The following is a 13,585-nucleotide window of genomic DNA, read 5'->3' as shown; positions in this document are numbered from 1 at the left end:
TTGCTTGATTGTCTGGGGAAGGCGGACAGGGGGCTCCACAATGGGTAGCGGGCTGCGCGTCATGGGCCGAGGTTAGGAAGCAGGTTTGGTAATTCATCATGTCTTGAAGACTATGATTGGTTGGGATGGAAAAATGTTTTTGTTCAGGCTGGTGATTCGCTGGAATTTTGGAGTCTGACAGCTGTCATTGTTTGTTTTTTGGATGACGCGTGGGATTGCTCATGAATTCTTCATAGAAAAACATTTTTGATGTTGTTCATCGAATTTAATAGAAACATACATTCAAACTATTGCAAAATTGCGGTAACCTTCTCCACTGGAATAAATGAAGTCATTCGCAGTTTTTACTTATTTGACAAATGGAAAATGGATGTTCTTACCTTCCGTTTCAAAAAAGGATACAGTCTGGTTTATTGATATGAACCCGACAGATGACGTATTCTTTCCTTGGACTTTCACGTGAATAAGTTGCATGTTCTCGTAGGTGGGAGGAAAGCAGATCAGGATGAAGTTACTGTGCTTCTTAATGGATATACTTGATACCCCAGAATTCCACCTCGCTCGATTACTTGAGCTGTCGAGGAACACTCACGTCCGCTCTAGAACTACATGCCGGTGGCAGAAATGCACTATTCGTAGCTTCACGTGGCAATGTATTCCACAATTTGACGTTCAACATCAATTCTGTAAAGGAGTGAAGTTGCAAGACAGTGAATGAGGCATCCTACGAAACCCTTCTAGCAGTCGATACACACAACATCAACGTACACTCACAAAGCCGTCCAGCAGTCCAACCCACATCGCACAACCACCACGATCCCACCTCAGACTAATCTTCTCCCCTCCCCAAATCCTGTCTCACAGGAACAAACCCACAATGCCAACAGCAACCCCGTCTGCATCTACGAACCCCCTCACACTTCACTCCCTCCGTGCAAAAGTCGCCTCGCCCTGGACCCTAGGTATCGCCATCGGTCTCCTGCTCTACCACATCCCGCCCCTCGTATCCGAACACATGGGGCAAGACATGCATTTCCAGAACAAAGTCCCCGCGGCACTGACATGGGCACCAGACTTCGTCCCCACAGTAGACACTTACATAGCTTCTTTACGCGCCACTGACGGACACACAGAACCCATCAACGCGGTGAGTTTGAGTCGGAAGCACAAAGCAAAGCGACAAAAAGATACGGAATATTACACACACATCGTTGAATGGGCGTATAAGATCTGCATATCTGAAGCGCTGGGCGATATGTTTCGTATCTGGGAACGTGATGGAACGGAGAAGACGAGATTGTTTAACAAGGGCGTCGACAAAGTGTTGAGTGGAGTGCAGTGGCGTGTTTATCCAAGTGAGAATATCGTACTAATGGCTGGAGAGAATGATTGGAAGACATGGTTAGGGAACAGGTGCGAGGAGGTGGGACGGAGGGAGGTTAGGGAGGGGAGGAGTGCGTTGGAAGAGTTTGGGGAGGTGTGGGAGAGGGATGGAGAGGGGCGGTTAAGATTGAGGTTCGGGGAGTGGGGACTGTGAGGTGAAAAATGTCTCGAATCTCAAACTTGACAATGGTGGTGTGAACGGAGTTGTGTTTTTTCTGTGGGGGAGAGAAGTAGCAGCTGACTAAAATGGGCATCAACAAGGATTAGGTCAGTATGCAAGGGTCCACGCCAAGCTTCTTTTGCCATGATGCAGCGGCACCCTGTTGAGACGCGACTGCGCAACTAGAACCTGACAACAAACACGGCCAACGACACACCCAAGCGGTTCTGAGGAAGTCTTTTTTCTTTTTGCATACTCTCCATCTTGACTCCATCACCTGCGAACATGGCCGGCCGGTTCGTGAGAGCGTCAAAGTACCGTGAGTCCATGTTGCGACGTCGGGGTGCGCTGACACGACTGACGATGCCAACCAGGCCACGTGTTTGGCAAGGGAACAAAGAAGGTATGCGTAATCACTCAGTATATATAACAGTACGAGACTAATACCCATCCAGGAGACATGCTATGACAACCTGCGCATCTCCAAGAACGCCTGGGACACGAACCTGATCAAGGTCAGCACAGCCTCGCACGCGACCCCCAGACGCGCCCGCTCACCCTCCACAGGCCAACCCGCTCTACCTCTCGGTGAACTGGGAAGCAAGCGGAGGAGGCGCCTTTGCCGTCATCCCGCTTGAAGAGCGCGGCCGGGCTCCCGAGCAGCTCCCCCTCTTCCGCGGCCACACGGCCGCCGTCCTCGACACCGACTGGTACGGCAATACACGGCGCGTGGGACAGCGAGGACAGTGCTGATGTTTGGTGTAGGAGCCCCTTCAACGACTCGCTCATCTCGTCCGCTTCCGACGATGGCAAGGTCTTCATCTGGAAGGTGCCCGAGGACTTCTCGCTGCACTCGGACGCCGAGGAGCCCAACGACGTTGCGCCCGTTGCTAAGCTCAGCGGCCACATGAGGTGCGGACGCGTGCGATTCCATGGAGGGGTAGTGTCTAATATACATGCAGAAAAGTCGGACACGTGCTGTTCAACCCGGCCGCCGAGAGCGTCCTGGCCAGCTCGTCCGGCGACTACACGGTCAAGCTGTGGGACGTCGAGGCAGGCGCGGCCAAGCTCACGCTCAAGCACAACGACATTGTGCAGTCGCTGTCCTGGAGCGCCGACGGCTCGCTGCTGGTGACGACGAGCCGCGACAAGAAGCTGCGCGTGTGGGATGTGCGCCAGGAGAAGCCCGCCCAGGAGGTGCCTGGCCACCCCGGCGCGAAGAACAGCCGCGCCGTGTGGATGGGCGAGGCCGACCGCATTGCCACGACGGGCTTCTCGCGCATGAGCGACCGCCAGCTCGGCCTGTGGGACCCGCGCAACCCCAAGGAGCCCATTGGCGGCTTCCAGATCCTCGACAGCATCTCGGGCGTGTGCATGCCCTTCTGGGACGATGGCACCCAGTGCCTGTACCTCGCCGGCAAGGGGTGTGTAGTCATATACCTGACGATGTGATGACCAATTATAACTAACAATACTGCAGCGACGGCAACATCCGCTACTACGAGTACGAAAACGACAAGTTCGAATACCTCTCCGAGTACTCGTCGCCCAACCCCCAGCGCGGCATCGCCTTCCTGCCCAAGCGCGGCATCAACCTGCACGAGAACGAGGTCCTGCGCTGCTTCAAGACGGTCAACGACGGCTACATCGAGCCCGTGTCCTTCATCGTGCCCCGTCGCGCCGAGATGTTCCAGAGCGACATCTACCCGCCCACCAACGGCACCACGCCCGGCACGACCGCCAGCGAGTGGTTCGGTGGAAAGACTGCTCTGCCGCCCAAGATTTCCCTCGAGAGCGTCTACGAGGGCGAGGAACCGAAGGAGGTTGCGTCCGACTACAAGCCCGCCCAGATCTCCCCCGCGTCGACATTCTCGCCCACAAAGGCCGAAACGCCCAAGGCTGCCCCGCAACCTGCGCCCGCTGCTCGCGCCCCGCCACCACAGCTCAAGGACAACAAAGACTCCCTCTCCTCGCAGGCCGACAAGTTCGCCGACAAGGATGCCAGCTCCGACGACGATAGTGTGTCCAGCTTCGAGGAAGTCTCCAAGCCAGTCCAGCGCCCATCATCCACTGTCGCCAGGCAAGAAGAGAAGACCGTCCCCATCAGACAGCCCGAGCCCGCAAAGCCCACCACCCCCACGCAGACGAGATCCACACCACCCGCTGCTGCCACTCCCGCCCCAAGCTCCGCACCGACACCGGGCGGCCCCGCCTCAGCACTCCGCGACGCCCTGGGCGACATCAGGCACCAGCTCGAAAACCAGACCAAGGTCATGTCTGACCAGACCGATCAGATCGCGCTGCTGCTCCGCGAGGTCACCGACCTGAAGGCGAAGGTCTCGACTGGCGGCTCGCCCGACCACGAGAAAGACGAGCGCATCAGGCAGCTGGAGCTGGAGCTTGAGGAAGCGAGGTCTTGAGCTTCTTGAAGTGTTTTGACTCTTGTCTGGCTTTGATGCTGACGGCTGCGCAGATTGTACGTTAAGACTGGGGCGGAGACGCTGGTCGACGACTTGCAGGTGTTGATTGGTGCGTTGGGCGATGTTAAGGGTGTGGGACGTGATGGCGCATCGACGTCTTGAGCGTGTGTTGGACGGTTGTGATTGGATTGAGTAGGGTGGTTTTTGTATGCGTATTGTTCATTTTTTTTGCCGTGGATAACTTGCTTTGTTGCAGGGTGTTTTGGGGCTGGAGGGGTTGCAGTGCAGCTCTTTTTGTGTAGGAAAAGATTATCTTTTCGTCTTGATTTTTTCTTTTTGAAAATATGTGTGTGTTGGTGAGGCTTTGTGGGGGTGTGATTGATGTTGCGTGTTTAACAAGTGGGTTGACGGTGAAGAGACGAGGAGATATCGGCATTATGTCAACAGAACGGGATATGAGGGAGATTCAGATGGCGGAGTTTTTCTTGCTGTGGAGAGCATGCTGTGTATTGTCTACGTGTGGGAGCTGGGTTTATAGAGCGTGGCAGGGCTGCATAGAGATGAGTACTTGGTTTGTTTTGCGGTGGGCGTTTTCAATGGGAGAGGGAGTGTGTCGAGTGATCTTCCGGGGACTATGGTGATACATGATTTTTGTTGAGACACGTGGAGATGGAGGGTAAGATGTGGTGACGGGGGTGATGGACTGAGATGGTGAGGAAAGATATTTTTGTACGAGGAATGGATCGAGATGGGATTTTGTGATGTTCTCCCTCCCCTGCGGTGGTTGGTGTGTTCTGGTCGAGGTAGTTATGCGACAGTTTTGGCGTGTGACAGTTGACGAAAACCTTGGTGTGGTATCCTCCAGTCGATGAAAAGATTGATTTTCGAGTTTACTTTTTCGAGCAGAACGCAAAGTGAGACGCTTTTTATCCGCAGGCTTGGGTTCGACACGACATACGAAAGGCCAAGGTGATGAAGCTGCAAGACGTCGGCTTTTCGCACTTGACAATGGACTGCCGTCACATCGTCCCACTTGAAGATTTGTGTTCGTGAACACGCACGTGAGAAGAATGTGCCATGTTTGAATTGGAGGTGAGGTCTAGATTGCCGGGTCCTGCTCCGATTGATGCACAACCTGAGACATAGAGCGCCATGCATCGCTAGGTAGTTCTCAGCAAGCCACACCAAGTCGTAGTACGGGTTCTTCCATTTGTGGCTGTCAAGGGATAACTCAGATACACTGACTGGCACCTGAGTTTTACCATTTTATCCTCAGCTCCGATGTCACAACCTGTCACTCGCAGCCCCAGTATGACGACACAACGTTCCATCTCCCGGAACCCAGTCGTGTCAGTCTCCACAACTGCTGTGCCACAGTCCGGGTATGAGCCGATATACCCGGCGCGTTCGCTCACCGCCAAGGTCAGGCGAAAAGCTTGGTAATGCTTGTTCCTTGTTTTCCTGAGGCATTTTGTGACGCCACGAAGCTTAAGCCGCGTAAGCCTGCGCGCCCTGGACGTCGTCAGCCACCAGCACCATCCAATCGAAGCTCAACACCGTCATTGCTAAACATTACAATGTGATGTCAATACAGCTCAGCCACTGCGGCGGTCGTTCTCCATTCTTTCGGTGACATGGTGGCCCAGCTGGGAACGCGGCATCGACTGATATGGGTGATGAGGCGGTGCGTCGGTGAGCCATGGCCAATGGCGTAGACAACAGCTAGCAGGCGTTGAAACCAGCGCATGTGTCGGGATCAGGTTCTGACGAATACGGCTCAGCTGCGGCTGATGACAGGCTATCTGGACGCCAGGGTAACGGTGGCAGATCGTTAGCTCGCAGTGTCCGTCGTAAGATCCATAAAAGGGAGCCCATCACCTCCGCTGGCAAGCATCCACTCACTCATCAATCAACAACCATCAATCTCTGTCTCCCAACCTTTCACGCCAAAACACCTTCACCACACACCTCGACTTCCAAACAGTAAGTAACCACACCTTTGTATTCATTCACTCCATCTAACCCTCTTCCCAGAACCAACCGCCAACATGCCTCCCAGCGTCACCTCCTCCATCTCCACCATCGTCAAGCCCAAGCCCGTCTCCTGCGGCGAGTCGTGCGACTGCTGCGGTTGCGCCGAGTCGTGCTACTGCACCGTCATGTAAATCAACATCACACATACGACAACGGGAATTGTACGCGCATGGTTATGCTGGAGGGAAGACTTGAATAGCGATCGATTAGCGGGATGGGATGGAATGGGAGTTTGGGACACGACTGATACGAAACGAGAAGCAATTTACCATATATCATCATGATTTCGAGCTTTCCATGTGACTTTTATGTCGTGGGCTGCGTGATTGAGGTGTGTTGGGGTGTGGAGCATTGTGCACCGTTGCGTTCGTACACGTTGAGACTACGTTTTGCGATACTTTGGCCCGAATATTTCCAGCCCATTGCTACTTTCTTTTTCTCCTCAACGGTGCTTTCGCTCTGAACTTTAGAGAGGTTGTTTTTCGAATGAGTACTTCGACCTTAGTTTTTCGTAATCTCGTTCATATAACCGTTACGCAATTTACTCGTTGACCTAGCATCGGTTTCATGTTGTCCTCCCTGCGCCCTTAATAATGCCCCATATTGAGTCAGGAAGCATCGTTCTCGTACAAATCCCTGATTACCAGGATATCTGAATAGCGCTACCAAGACTTCAAGCATCGAGTTGTATCGTGATGCAAGGTTATGACAACAAAACTCCGATGTTGTGGGAGCGAGTCATTCAACTTTGCTCTTTTTGGATGAGACATCCGCGATACTGATATATATGAGTGTTTTCGTGTTTTCTGTTAAGGATGCTTGAGATAAGCACTGGTGTAGCTTGGGACATTTGGCACTTGTATAGGACGTTGGAAACTTCGCATTATACCGCTTGGAAAGAGAGTCTTGTATTCACATCCAAATGGAGGCTATTGAGGATGAGAGGCCGAGCATTTACTATATAAGGGTTATTTCTATAAGAATGAAGGCAAAGCTTCTAGATCCCTATAAAGCATTCCTTGATTGTTGAGCATGATCATTGCTAAACAGGTTATAACTGTGAAAACGTCGTCGGCAGATACTATACTATGTGGTAAGACCACGTTTGGAGGGTTCGAGTAGGGCCTTCATCGGATAGATAAATTGGGTAAGACAATACCACTGATTTGGCGTCTTTGTTCTCACTTACTCACTACTTGTTCCTACCAGTATGACTCATGGGAATACTCGCACAATCCTGATAAGAGTCGAATCTGTAGCGTGTACTTGCTCTGTTATTTATACTCTTCTCGGCTTCTTACGATCTTCAGTTTTGTCATGTTTCCTGAACATAGTCGTGATGGTATGAGTATTGCTGCGAGCAGTTCGGCTCATTTTATCCGTTCGTCATGTATTTGGAACTCTGCCGGTCTTCTAGTCCCGACGTAGCGATGACATTGACAATCTTCACGCTTTGTTCGTTGAAGAGAAACTCTTTTCGATGAGCGTTGAAATTGTATTGTAAAGTGATGAAAACTCCAGCAAATAACTCCACATCACTCGGTACTTATAGGCAAATGGAGTACACGATATCACTTACTTAGAGTAGGGCGAAACTTCATCATGATCTACACGTTGCAGATTTCGACTACGCGATGAAATCTTCTCGTACGTTCTACACAGCGTCTTCTGCTCACTGGTGAGGAGACTGAGATGAACGAACGTTGGACACCTCAGTGCTTCTATAGAGTACTTCGTGAAGCTGCTCCATCTGTGCTGACAACTATCTACAGCAGTAACCCCTCCGATATAGATCCTCGGCATTGAATCGTGGCCGAGTGGGCTGACTCATGCATCTCTCATGCTCTCAGTCATGGTATGCTGATTCTCATGTGCTTTCTGCAACTCCCTCGCGTTCGCCAATACAGCGCCCTCGCTCTTCTTCTCTCTGGTTGGCGTTGGCGAACTCCGATGAGGCTACCTTAATTATGCTTCTGACATATTCGAGCCATCGGGGTTATCCATCTCCGATTCCAACGCACGATTCTACGCAGGTATGCGATATAAGAAGGCTTTGAGGAACGCCGGGCTCAGTCGCACTGCGTTCAAAACCTGCCCATCCCCGGTCAGCTTGCGCAAGGCGCCGTCGTTACCCAAGCACTCGATGGTACCGGTCAAAGCGACGCAATAGAATTCACTCAGTAATAAGCTGACTTCTTGTTGACCGGGGTGGTCGCGATCATATGTGTGCTGTGAACAGCACACAGCGCCCGTTGAGGGTGTCGATTCTGTGACGTTATCTCTAGGAACCATCAAGGTGGAAGCGAGGGCAAGACCTAGTAGATGCTGTTCTATAATGAATTCGCGGGTACATCATGGCCTGATCTCGTACAACATACGGCTTCTCGGCGATCACGACACAGATGCAATGGGAACAGATGTCTTGCCTGATAACAGGCTCGATCCCTGTCAGTACTTCAGCACAGGTGCATCCCTACGCCTAACCTGGATGTTCTTTTGGATCCTTCCAATTCGAATCTCACTGGCAGGTACCACAAACAATAGATAGTCTCAATCTCAAGTAATATGCAAAGCAACTAGAGGAGAAACAGAGGCACCTGTATTGCTGAGTAACTGATAGAGAACAATGTCATTTGAAAAGGTCCCGATGACAAGACTGCGTCGGATGATAGATTACCATCACACTACATTGATTGGCGTGTTTTGATATTCCCTATTTCTCAGCACATAGAGTAGTTGATCATGTAACGAGACCTATCATGTACTGAGAGTAGATTGCGCGCAATTCTTAGCCCCTCTCTATTACAGAATTTTAGAAGTGATTAAAAAGTAGAATCTTCTTTACTTATCTACTAAGAAGAGTTTCCTTACTGCTTATCTAGCTAACAGAATAGTAGATTTAAGTTCTATAAGTAGCACATTAAAATCTAGAATTTAAGCCTAATTAGTAAGAGAGAAAGAAAAAACTCTTAGGAAGAATTTTAATGCAAAGATGTGTCTCTAATTTAGCTTAATTAGATTGTTAATTCAGCTTCTCGTCGTAAAGTTACAGCGTTGCGAAGTTGAGTATCGGTACGTGATCAGTCTCGTTACATGATCGACTACCCTACATATTCTGTTGTAAGCAAGTAGACAAACTCCGGTCTGCGACTCAAGCGCAGTGTTAACGAAACTCTGGACACTTGTTGAACCAATTCTAGGCAATGACGCGGTTGCACGTGTGCGGGCCGTTGACCTGAAACTAGCTGACATGGAAGCCAATCATTGCCTGAGCTTTAGCCTTGGCCCTAGGCTGCAGTCAACCCTTCGCCAGATTCTGACAATCCGTATCCTCGTCAACATTGACATACAAATAGATGCGAAATTCATCACTGGTATCGGTTCACATCGACTAACTTACTCTCAATTCGCAACTCACAGCTTCTAGCTTGCATTGACAGAGTGACATGCCTCGAGCAGCCCCCAAGAAACGCAGCCGTGCCGAAAACACGGCTGGCGTGGATCTAAGAAGATCGCGAAGATTAGCTAGCAACTCGCAAGCCGCCCATGCACGTGGGGAAAACGATGCGCAGGCGAATAATACAATGTATGCACCCCAGCCCGCAGCTTGAGCCAGTCCTTACAAGCCAGTACCCTTCGTAACCAGCGGAACTCGCCTCTACTTGGTCTACCAGCAGAATTGCGAGAACGCATCTGGACCTATGCTTTTGGAAATAGGACTGTGCATCCTATCAGCTCTCGCACCAAAAAAAAGGATAGCGTAGGGCGCATTACATACCACCCGTGTCGCGAGCGCCTTTCCGACCAAGAAGTCTACAATCTCAGTCTCCAGGGCGCTGCAGATGACGACCCTGTCACATGGGCCGCGAACGGACTCGACGACCACCGCACCTTTGCTGGCACCCATCATTGCAATCCCGATCCCGATAATTCGTTTCCCTTCTTAACGGAGAACCTCGTATGCAAGCAGATGTGGTGTGAAGCCGAGCCGATCAAATGGAGGACAACCACGATCTATTTTAGCGATTCTATTGCATTCAAAGACTTTATCAAAACGCCGAGCGCGAAAAAGCATCTCATCCAGGAACTCACAATCAACCCACTTGGCTGGAGTAAATCGTGGGAAGCAGCGTTGACACGAACAGCTGTTGGAACTTTCGTCTCCCTTCAAGGTCTCCATCTGATTTTTGACATGCGGGTAGGATATTCTGGCTACGAAGGGTTCAACACCCTGAATGAAGTGCCAATGCCTCTTCTGAGGAGGTTGATCCCGCAGTTTCAAAAATTGAGACTGAGGGACGAGAGAACGACAGTGTGGATTACGGGTGGGCGTGCCACGTTCTTTACACCCAGTGGTTCAGTTTGTGAAAGTAGGGAGTTTGCGGAAGGAGTGCGAAGGTTACTGCTGCAATATCAACCTACGAAAAAGACAGGGAAGACAGCCACGTGAGTAAGGTATGAACTAAGACGTGCCCAAAGTAGTTCTTTATGAGATACCAGTAAGCTCAACAATGGATACTTGGTATACAAACATCTCCACAAGCAGTAAGATATTTTTTGGCTATTATAAATGTTTTGTGTTACTCAATCTCCAAGTAGAATTATAGTGTCTTTTTTTGAGTATACGGCCTTTGAGCGGGTTAAAGCCGCTTAAGGCCGTGATCATTATCACGAATTCAGCCACCTGTCAGCATTCTTTCCGTGTTGAGACAAACCCTTATTGTGTAGCCAGTGATGTCTTTGTATGCATGGCAACACATCTCTATTGAACCGATCTATGACGACTAAAGAATGGCTCCTGTCTATCGTACGATGCTGTCTGGCGACGATAAAACGTTCCGTATTCGCACTGTTCTACGCTTCAAGTTTCACTCCAAGCCCAACCATGCCTAACCTTGCAATTATTCACGCCGGCGTCGCTGAGCTTCCCAACGGCACTCCCCTCGTTGTCGCACTCACAGGTGGCACAACAGGAATTGGATCGTACGTTGCTAGAGCACTTGCGAGGACTTTCACGAACCAAGGCGCAAAACTACGTGTGTACATCGTCGGGCGCAACGCTGAGCGCGCGGAAACGCTGCTCCAATATGGCCGTTCTACGAGTCCTGGGTCTGAATGGCGGTTTGTGCAGGTCGCAGACCTGGCGCAGATGAAAGATGTAGATCGCGCCTCTGCAGAGATCGTGCGAATGGAGGAGGAGGCACCATTTGCTGGTGGAAAGGCGAGACTGGATGTGCTGTATATGAGTCAAGCGCTCTCGCCGGTTCAAGAATCTAAACGTGAGTGGGATATTCATTTCCACAAGTCATGATGTACTGCGTTTTGGGGTTCCATGCTTACCGACCCGGGCAGGTACCGAGGATGGCATTGACGCGCAGATGTCGCTACTGTACTACTCTCGAATGCGGTTCATTCAAAATCTCACTCCTCTATTGACAAACTCTTCTGCGACTACGGGCGCACGCGTCATATCGATCTTTGCCGGAAGCATGGAGAGCAATGTCAAACCGGATAAATTGTTGATTGGGATCCCGCCAAAAGAAACTTACGGCGTGACAGCTGTACGAAACCATACCGTGTTCATGAAGACATTCATGTTCGAAGCGCTGGCGGAAAAACACGCGGGTAAGATCAGCTTTGTACATATCTACCCGGGGCTTGTTGATGGGCCTGTATTCTACAGCGACGTAAACCCGTTGTGGTTCCGTGTGTTATGGCGCGTATTCAAGCCACTGGCATCTTTGTATATGACGGCGCCTGATGTTTGTGGAGAGATCATGGTGTATCTTGCGACGGCGCGGTACCCTGCGAAGGGAGTCTTCGAGTTGGGCGGTGGAGGTGAGAGTAAAGTTGTTGGTGGAGTCGCTTTCAGTTCGCAGCGTGAGCATGGGGGCGGCGCGTACGGCGTGGGTCAAAGGGGTGATGAGACGAAGGCTGTGAGTTATGCGCAGGCGAGGAAAGACGATACGGCGGAGAAGGTTTGGCAGCATACGATGGAAGTGTTGGAAGGAAATCAAAAGACGAACGCTGGTCTGTAGATGAACAGTTTTCACATATACTACCAACCTTCTATACGGAAGTTTTGTCCCTCATAAAGTCTCGCACCTAATCAGACCACACAACCGCACTAAGACCATCCTCGTTCTCTGGCGTCCCGGCGGTACCGATTCTCAAATTGGCAACTAGCTTACCGAGCCTACCAGTCATTGTATCCCTCGCAACAATAGCTACATTTGCTGTTGTTTGATCGCCAATTGCGACAAAATCGCCGGCCTTGTTGATATCGAATGTCCTCGGATACGTCCCGTAAGAAGACGTGTTGTCTGTCCAGGCGATTGTACCGTCTGACGCAATTGAGTACTGCGTAATTGAGTCATTTCCGGAGAACTTCTTGTCGTTTCGATTCGTCATGTAGAGTGAAGAACCTTTGACCTTTACTTCGGCGACTTTGGTACCCAATGGAGCAGAACTGTTTCCCTCATATGGAGTCAGGGTGTTCTTTAGTGTCAAGCTCAGGCAACCACCTGAGCCCGAGGGATATGAGACTTTCCATCCCGAGACAGAGTTGGAGAGCTCGTTGGCGATGAATAGAGTCGTGTCCTTTGTTCCTCGTCGGATCCGCGATTGGGATCTCGTAGGAGTCCAGAAAACGCCGTGCCGTGGACCGGTTCCAGGAACAGGCTTGCCGGTGCCACACTCCGCGAGCTTGCCAGAGATTTTGTCGATTTTATTGATGCGAATCAAATCAGCGCCTAGATCAGGCACGATGAGATAGTCCCCTGTTGGGTCCACAAACGCATGATGCGGATGCGGAGCCTCTTGACGTCCTGGGTTATATCCAGGGCCGCTCATCGTATACTTCAGTGACTGGAGTGGCTGACCACCGTTCAGTGGCAGCTTGAACGTTGTCAGCTGCGACGTCGAACTGTGCTATGATTAATGCCGATCTGTCTTGAGCACTTGTCAACTATGTCCACTCACTAGTGAACGCTCACGATGAACCCTCTCCCATCCGATCCACCGTACAGCGCAGTAGCAACCCCACTCAGCGGAGTAGATCCCTTTCCTTTTGCCGTCAACGCGCCATTGCTACCAATCGCAAACGAGGTGAGATTCCCTCCCGCTGCTCCGGAAAACATCTCATCTGCAATGTACAATGATTTGCCAGGACCATCATAGGTGATCCAGCTTGGGACGTTGTTTCCAGTACTGAGTGAGCTGTTCAGCGTGAAGTCGATTCCGCTGAAGACGAGAGAGTGAATTGTGCCTGAGTAGTGAGTTGCCCAGAGGTTGGCCGCGCTTGCGAGTCCGCCCATAAAAAGCGGTAGTATAAGAGAATGTGTAGGTAGCATAGTGGGTGACATGGTTGGAGTTGTCCGTTGTACTCAACACATTGCAAACGGCGAAGCGCACATTAAGTACACTGATACTTTTGTTGAAAATGATATCGGGGACGATCATTCAAGCTCACATGTGTACGATTGATATTGCAGGCCTGCTGTTAAGAGATGCAGTCGTCCACAGCGATATGGCTGGAGATTGGGGGTATTTTTTGCTCGAGTTGCAAGCCATTTCCACGCCGTATGTG

General features: G+C 50.8%; 6 protein-coding genes across 6 annotated transcripts; 4 read left to right on the top strand and 2 right to left on the bottom strand.

Moving 5' to 3' along the window:
- The first annotated feature begins 737 nt into the window (after window positions 1–737).
- P153DRAFT_369644 (uncharacterized protein) lies at window positions 738–1,718 on the top strand. Its single transcript, XM_033668828.1, has one exon. The coding sequence runs from the start codon at window positions 878–880 to the stop codon at window positions 1,535–1,537; it is 660 nt and encodes a 219-aa protein (XP_033520705.1). The 5' UTR covers window positions 738–877; the 3' UTR covers window positions 1,538–1,718.
- A 110-nt stretch (window positions 1,719–1,828) lies between these two features.
- On the top strand, window positions 1,829–3,963 carry P153DRAFT_298738 (coronin-6; the record flags this gene model as incomplete). The annotated part of the gene is made up of 7 exons (XM_033664230.1): window positions 1,829–1,862; window positions 1,918–1,946; window positions 1,999–2,058; window positions 2,111–2,253; window positions 2,309–2,455; window positions 2,506–2,967; window positions 3,024–3,963. The coding sequence occupies 7 exons, from the start codon at window positions 1,829–1,831 to the stop codon at window positions 3,961–3,963; spliced, it is 1,815 nt and encodes a 604-aa protein (XP_033520704.1).
- Window positions 3,964–7,912: 3,949 nt separating this feature from the next.
- Window positions 7,913–8,326, bottom strand: P153DRAFT_90107 (uncharacterized protein). The gene has a single exon (XM_033673479.1). The coding sequence runs from the start codon at window positions 8,287–8,289 to the stop codon at window positions 8,023–8,025; it is 267 nt and encodes an 88-aa protein (XP_033520703.1). The 5' UTR covers window positions 8,290–8,326; the 3' UTR covers window positions 7,913–8,022.
- A 1,083-nt stretch (window positions 8,327–9,409) lies between these two features.
- On the top strand, window positions 9,410–10,689 carry P153DRAFT_399757 (uncharacterized protein). The gene is made up of 2 exons (XM_033671760.1): window positions 9,410–9,583; window positions 9,628–10,689. Exons 1-2 carry the CDS (start codon window positions 9,444–9,446, stop codon window positions 10,445–10,447), a joined length of 960 nt encoding a protein of 319 aa, XP_033520702.1. The 5' UTR covers window positions 9,410–9,443; the 3' UTR covers window positions 10,448–10,689.
- A 31-nt stretch (window positions 10,690–10,720) lies between these two features.
- On the top strand, window positions 10,721–12,035 carry P153DRAFT_369641 (uncharacterized protein; the record flags this gene model as incomplete). Its single annotated transcript, XM_033668827.1, has 2 exons — window positions 10,721–11,276; window positions 11,350–12,035. Exons 1-2 carry the CDS (start codon window positions 10,883–10,885, stop codon window positions 12,033–12,035), a joined length of 1,080 nt encoding a protein of 359 aa, XP_033520701.1. The 5' UTR covers window positions 10,721–10,882.
- Window positions 12,036–12,102: 67 nt separating this feature from the next.
- Window positions 12,103–13,545, bottom strand: P153DRAFT_347440 (putative isomerase YbhE; the record flags this gene model as incomplete). The annotated part of the gene is made up of 2 exons (XM_033666170.1): window positions 12,979–13,545; window positions 12,103–12,922 (listed from the first exon to the last, which is right to left on the bottom strand). Exons 1-2 carry the CDS (start codon window positions 13,359–13,361, stop codon window positions 12,103–12,105), a joined length of 1,203 nt encoding a protein of 400 aa, XP_033520700.1. The 5' UTR covers window positions 13,362–13,545.
- Between the last annotated feature and the right edge of the window lie 40 nt (window positions 13,546–13,585).

This window comes from Dothidotthia symphoricarpi, assembly GCF_010015815.1.
Source record: "Dothidotthia symphoricarpi CBS 119687 unplaced genomic scaffold P153scaffold_18, whole genome shotgun sequence".
In the NCBI taxonomy this organism is placed as follows: domain Eukaryota; kingdom Fungi; phylum Ascomycota; class Dothideomycetes; order Pleosporales; family Dothidotthiaceae; genus Dothidotthia; species Dothidotthia symphoricarpi.
Note: the sequence above shows the minus strand (reverse complement) of the source record. Positions and strands in the feature narration are given on the sequence as shown.